This window comes from Malurus melanocephalus, unplaced genomic scaffold (assembly GCF_030028575.1).
Source record: "Malurus melanocephalus ecotype Western Australia unplaced genomic scaffold, MMel_1.1 scaffold_703, whole genome shotgun sequence".
Taxonomy (NCBI): Eukaryota; Metazoa; Chordata; class Aves; order Passeriformes; family Maluridae; genus Malurus; species Malurus melanocephalus.
The window spans coordinates 127,464-134,475 of NW_026623935.1; the positions used below are offsets into that span (position 1 = coordinate 127,464).

The 7,012-nt window shown below is 61.5% G+C and overlaps 1 protein-coding gene across 4 annotated transcripts in view; it reads right to left on the minus strand.

The window, feature by feature from the left end:
• Positions 1-6: 6 nt before the first annotated feature.
• PCDH1 (protocadherin 1) overlaps positions 7-7,012 on the minus strand; it is a 55,577-nt gene continuing 48,571 nt past the window's right edge. For 3 of the 4 annotated variants that reach the window (XM_057384350.1, XM_057384349.1, XM_057384346.1), the window contains exon 5: positions 7-887. In XM_057384350.1, the coding sequence (XP_057240333.1) occupies positions 502-887 (386 nt within the window). In that variant the 3' untranslated portion in view covers positions 7-501. Of the gene's footprint in view, positions 888-2,687; positions 2,731-7,012 lie in introns of all 4 variants that reach the window. The other variant, XM_057384347.1, reaches the window with a different exon arrangement.

Consider the following 7,012-nt stretch of genomic DNA (forward strand, 5'->3'; position numbering starts at 1 on the left):
TTTTTTTTTTTTCTGTTTCGTTTTGTTTGCTCTTTAAACGTCTTTCTGTTTCAAGGACAATAAAAAGTTGCGATCAGGCAGGACTCGAATGTCATTCCTAAGATTCGTATTTACAGGAGTCTACAGCAAAGAGACAGGCAGCTGGCTCCCCGTGCTCGGGGTCACCCCTCGTCCTATGCCCCAGGAACTCCACCAGCTCTGCGTGGACCTTTGGTACGTAAGCCCTTCTCTCCCTTCCTTCCTCCGTGCCCTCCGCACCAGGAGCCTGCCCAGCCCTCCCCGGCAGCAGTTCGGGATGCTCGACAACCGGGCTCGGCATTTCCGCCCTCCCGCCCGCCCCAGCCCCGGGCAACACGGGGTTAAACAGGCGCTCCTCTCAGCCCTGCCTCGCCCTGCCCTGCTCCCCGCAGAGCCCCGTGCCTGGAGAATCGGCCGGAGCCATAAAGCATCCAAGTGGAAAACGTTCCTCTGGCCTCTGCTCCCTGCCCCTCGCGCCCAGCCTCACAGGTAGATCTCCCTCTTGGTGGTCTGGGCCGAGGGGGTGGTGGCCGGCTGGAAGTCCGAGGTCTGGGTGAGAGGGATTTCCTCCATGGGAGAGTCCTTGCAGGGCTCATGGCTACTATTGGAGAAGGCACTGTACGTGGGGAGCAGGCGGAGGTTGGCCATTTTGGTGCTGCGCTCTTCCGACAGTCTGGGGCTGCCGTTGCCGACTTGCTCTTGACTCCCTCTGTCTTGGTAAGGCACAAAAGTGGAGAGTTTGAGGGCGTTCTTGGGCCTGCGGCTGGGGGAGGACTGGCCGGGCATCCAGCAGGTGTCCGAGTGGCCGAACTCTGTGCACTCCCGGGTGCAGGTCCCAGTCATGGCTACGTCGGGCAGAGGCCGGAGATCTGCGGGGAACAAGGGACAGCGGTGTCACACCCYGGGAACAGCGGGAGGGATGCAGGGATGGAGTGCGGGGATGAGCGTGGACAGGGTGAGTGAGTGCAGGGACTGGGCATCTGTGTCCTACCCACGCCAGGAGGGACAGCTGGACCCACAGACACCCCAGAGCTGGACCCATGGACACCCCCGAGTTGGAGCCACGGATACCTCAGAGTTGGACCCACGGATACCCCGGAGCCAAACCCATGGACAGCCAGGGAGTCAGACCACGGACACCCCAGTGCTGGACCCACGGACACCCTGGACCTGGACCCATGGACACCCCAAAGCTTGACCCATGGACACTCCAGAGTTGGACCCATGGACAGCCAGGGAGCCAGACCCACAGACACCCACGGACAGCCAGGGAGAGAAGCAGAGCTGGGAGGAGAACACAAGGGCACAGAGCAAAGGAGGGGCAGAGCACAGGGCAGAGCTCAYTGAGCCMCTCTGGAGACCAGGATTGCCCTGRGARGCTCCACAGCCTGGGCTGGCACAGSAGGACRCATGCTGCCAGCTCCTGTGAWCCCAGCAGTTCAGGCACCACCTGGACCCTGCTGAGATCCAGGAATTCCCATTGGGCACCACGGATGGCATCACTGCCCTGAGGCGTTCCTGCCCTGCTCCCACTGGCCATTGCAGGCCATGTTCCAGCCTCCCCAGGCACCCCCGGCAGGAGCCACAAGCCCAGCCAGGTCTCCCAGTCTCCTGTGGAGCCTGAGATCCCTGGGCACTCAGAGACAAAGCCATGCCCACCCCAGAGAGGCTGGAGAACCGGCAGCCCTGGTGCCAGGGGTGCCCTGTGTGCCACAGCCCTGCCCCTGAGGCACCGCAGCTCCTGCTCCCAGCACAGCCGGACACTGAGCACCAGTCACACCAGTGCACGGTCTGGTGACCCCACACACCAGCCACCCCCTGCCCCAGGTGCCCCTGAGCCTTGGCTGAGTGTCCTCGGCACAGGCAGCTCCCGAGGCTGGAGCTCGGCGTTCCATGCGGACCTGAGTGTCCCTCCAAGAGCCACCCCATCACMAGCCATTCCCTGGTTCCCACCCCAGTTTGGGACACTGGTGCCCTGGGACACGTCACTGCCTCTGCCACCAGCCCATCCAGCCTGGTGCTGGTGCTGGTGCTGGGCTGGAAGTGGGGGCTGCTCCTGACCTTGAGCCTGCTTGGACTTCCAGATGTCCTGTGGCTCCCAAAAATCCTCTCCATGTCTCCATCAGCATGGAGCTYTCTCCACTGACAGACTGATGGAGGGAGCTGCTAAAGAGCTCTGGGGGCCTGTGGGGCACCTCCCTTGCCACTGGATACACACGGGTGCACACAATTCCCGCATCCCACAGCAGGACAGAGCCATGGGCGCCCCCTGAGCCCTGGGAAGAAGCGAACCAGAGCACCACGGTGGGGTTTGTATCCCCAGTGCTCCCTTCTGCCATGGCTTTGGGACTGCCACACCCCCAAGTCACCCCAGCACAGCTGTCACACACAGGATGCAGGGAAGGACGGCAGGAGAAGGCTCCAGATGATGCTGGAATGCTCAACACGGGCATGGGTGAATGGGCAAAGCCAGCAACAAACCACGGTGTGAGCACATCATGCCCTAAAACAGCCACCAGAGTCCATCCCCAAATCCCCGGCTCCTCAGGGGGCTGAGGCAGGTTTTCCCCTGGGGCCTGTGGAGGCTGTGCCCCCGTGCACTCCATTGCTGGCGCCCACGGAAGCTCCCCTGGCAGCCGGGGAAGCTGGCGGGAGCCACGCGGACGTACCTGATGGCAGCCCCCCTTCACAGCCTGCTCCGCTCGGGGGACTCTGATGAGGGGCAGAAAAAGGACGAGACGGTCACATCAGTGCACAGCCCCCRCCTCCGCGCCCCCTCCAGCCTCAGCCACCCCCCGGTCACTCCGCTCTGAGCCCTGTGCCCCCGGTCCCCGCTGCCTCCAGGGTCCCTTGGCCTGTCCTGGCCCTGCTCCAGCCTCCTGGGGGCTGCTCGGCCACCACTGCTCGTCCCTCGCTCCTTGCTCCAGCCTTGTCCTGATCCCCCCTGGAGCCCCACGGCCCTCAGGACTCACACGGGGACACCTGTAGCCACCTGGGTGGTGACACTGCGAGGGGTCGGGGCTGTGCACGCACACGTGGACACACACGGACATGCACACGGACACACACACGGACATGCACACGGACACACACACGGACACACATGGACACACACATTGGGACACACAAAGGGACACGCACATGGACACACAAATGGACACACAGATGGACACATGCCAGCAGGATGCTCCCAGGTGCTCGCACACACAGCGGGCTCAGGGCAAGGGACAGCCATGCTCACACCGAGGGGACAAAAGCAGCAGCACAAAAGCAGCGCAGGGGACACGGCAGCGTCACAGGCAGCACAAGGGCACAGCCTGGCAGGGCACATCCTCAGGCTGGCCGTGCACCAGCTGCCCCATTTCCTGGGGAATTGCCTCGTCCCTCTCTCCCAGCCACAGCTGGGGTGTGAAATACAACACCAGAGGAACAACAGCTCTGTTTCCATCCCCACTCTGTGCACGTCAAAGCAGAGAATGGAGCCCAAGAGGATCCATTGGATTTTCCTCTCAGGACCACAGGATGTCCCAGTGACCAACAGCTTGGTCACTTTGAGGCTGTGTTCCGAGGTCTTTCCCTTCCATCCCAGAGGAGTTATCGCCATCCTTTCCTCACCAACTCCCCTCCTGGACATCCTTTCCTCTCCCAGAAAGGCCCTGGAGCTCCTGGGGGAGGGGATGGGAGCCATCCTTTCTTGCTGGGGCTTTGCCGAGCCCACGGAGGGGACTGGCAGCACCAAAATGAAATCCACCTCTGCAGGGAACAAAGCTACGGAGATCTCCCCGTGCCAGCAGCAGCTTGGGAATGGCAGGATCAAGCAGGAACGCTCTGTTCAGGGTCTTTTATTCTGCTTTTCYCATTGTCTGCTCCTGGCACTGAAGSCTTTTTCCAGCGCTGTCYCCTCGCYTGCAGAGCACCGAGGAGCGGATTCTGTGCCATGAGCCCGGAACGGGGCAGGGTGGAATTCCTGAATAGCTGGGGCTGAGGGAAAACACGACCCCATGGCCTAATTCTCAGCACATGCTGGTGGCCCGGGGACTCCCACGTGCCACCAGAAAGGCACAAATCTGCCTTTGACGGGAATTCTGCCCGTTCATTTTCCCCAGYTTTGTGGGGTGGTGAGGAGGCAGGTCCCCACACCTTGGGGTATGCAAGGGGTTCTCGGGATTTCAGATCCCTCTTCCACCCAAAATGCACTTTTGTGCCTCCAAAGCCCTGGAATGTGACAGCATTGCCAGAGGATGAAGAGGAAGTGCACGCCCTCTGCAGCACCACCCTAACCCTGGCCATGCCAAGCAAAGCTTTGTGCAGCTGCCGTGTTTTCCTGAGCTCTGGCCCATCCTGGCTGTCCTCATTCCAGGCCACCAGACTGTGCTCCCCAGTCAGGGCAGTGGTTGGTTGGGCACTCMTAGCCCACACAACCTCCCAGCTGCCCCTTCCTGCAGCTCTGTCTCTYCCTGACATCCATCCCTTGCCAGCTGCCTCGGGGTGCTGGATGAACCCGAGGCAGGAAGTTGGATCACATTGATTTTTTGGGGTTGGGGTTTTGCACTGGGATGCCCCCAGAGGTGCCCTGTGAGCCCTGCCTTGGCTGAAGGAGGGGAGGCTCTCTGCAGCAGTGGCCCTGCTCCCATGCTGTCCCCATCTCCTGCCACCCAGGGCACCTCTGCTCCTTGGGAAGGAGCCTGTGCCAGGCTGGGGACCCATTGGGGTTGCTGCTCACTATTCCTGTCTCTCTCCTTCCCCACCCCATTGCAGCCTCTTCCAAGGGCTCCTCTAAAACCTTTGTGAGGAATTCCAGCAGAGCCCTGGAGCACTTTGGGAACCAGACAAAAGCAGCAGCCTCAGCCAGCAGCACTTCCAACCCCTGCAGGAAGGTTCCTCAGAGGCTCCCTCGCCCTCTGCAAGCCTGGGAGCCCCAAGCAGAGCTAAGAGCCAGCCCGAGCACGTTTTCTATGYCACCATCTGCAACATCCCCAGCTCGGTTTGGTCCTCCCGTGTCTTCTACTTGCATAAGACGACAGCACCGTGCCGTGCTGGGAGAGCAGGGATGGATGCTGCAGCACCAGAGAAGGCTTGGAAGGGAGGGGATGTGCTGGAGCAGCTCYGGGAGGAGAGGCAGCGGGGCTGTGACACAGCAGAGCACGGTAGGGTGCAGAGAAGCCCAGAAAAGGGGAGGAGGGAAGCACAGCATGCCAGGAGGGACTGGTGGGGTGGAGAAATGGGGAATGGGGATGTGGGGAGAGCAGCTGGGAGGCAGAGCAGGATGCTTTCCCAAAGCTGGGATCAGAAAGAGCCTTCTTCCCTTCCTGGGGGAACATCAGCCACTCGTGTCAACCAATCAGCCCAAAAGCAGAGCCCCAAAGGCCTGAGCTGTGCTGGCCTTGGGGACAGAGGGATGGGGTGCCWGGCATTCCAAAGGCCTGTCCTCTGCCCCAGAGGGAGGCAGTGTTCCCAGGAGAGGCAGCTTGGGGACACCTGGAAATTCCCATTGTCCCACATGGAGCCATCTGCAGAGCGCTSTGGGATGTCCCTGACGGTGACATCCATCCCAGCAGCACTGTCCTCCCTCCCTGTGCGACAACCACTGCTCTTCCCATGGCCTCTCTTCCTGCCCCACGGCTCCTGGCCGTAGGCACCATTCCCTGCTCCACCACTCCCTGCTCCAGTGTTCTCCTGCACCATCGTTCTCTCGGGTACCATTCCCGGCAAATCCGCCCCCTCTGCCCACGGCGGCGCTGCTTGCAGGGCCCATCCTCCCGTGCCAATGCTCTCCACAGGTGCCACTCCCCGCAGCGCCACTCCCCCCAGGTGTGTCCCCCAGGTGTGTCCCCCACGGCGCTCCCCACGGTTCCCATTCCCGCGGCGCCGTTCCCGGGAAGCGCATTCCCCACGGCGCCGCCGCCTCCAGGTACGGGTGCCCGCGGTGCCGGTGCAGGTGCCACGTTCCGTGCTGCTGCCGCCTCCAGGTGCTGCCTCCCCCCGCTGCTCCTCCCCTGCCGGCACGGCTGCTCCAGTGGAGCCCTTTCCTCCAGGTTCCATGTTTTACAGCGCTGTTCCCTCCAGATACCACTTCCCTGCGGAGCCGCTTCCTCCAGGCACCAGCGCTGCCGCTCCCCTCCCTCCTCACACACCCTAAGGAGCAGCTGCTGGGATTGTGCATCCCAACATCCTGTGTTCTTACACCTGCAGCCGCGTTGCTATGGTTCGGTAAGGTATCATATATCGTATTGTATCATATTGTATCGTATTGTATCGTATTGTATCATATTGCATCATATTGTATCATACTGTATCCTATCCCATCCCATCCCATCCCATCCCATCCCATCCCATCCCATCCCATCCCATCCCATCCCATCCTATCCCATCCCACCCTCCATGCCTGTGAATGAATGTCCTGCATTATCCCACCCCCTTTTTTCCCCGCTCTCCATGCCAGGCCCCATAGCCCAGAGAAGTCCCCCCACACCAGCACCCCATCATCAGGGTCATTACCCCATCATCCCAGCCCTGGCCAGCTCTGTGGGAGCTTCCTCCAGGGAACAGGAGCTCCGTGCTTCATTCCCAACATGTTTTCCCCATGTCAGGGCTGTTGGGAGAGGGCAGCTGTGCTGCTGCAGGTGGCTCTGGAGCCAGGATCTGCTTCACAGGGCTCAGACACATCCCTGTTCATGGTCCCAAATGAGGGGGGCACAGCCAGTGCAGTGTCCCAGAAGGGAATAAACCATGGAATTATGGRATATCCTGAGTGGGAAGGGACCCACAAGGATCATCCGGTCCCAATCCTGGCTCTGCACAGGGACCCCCCCAACAATCCCTGGCAGCGCTGTCCAAACTCTCCTGGAGCTCTGGCAGCCTCGGGGCCGGGACCATTCCCTGGGGAGCCTGGGCAGTGCCAGCACCCTCTGGGCACAGAAGAACCTTTCCCTGCTCTCCAGCCTGAGCCTGGCCTGGCCCAGCTCCAGCTGTTCCCTGGCTGCTGTCCCTGTCC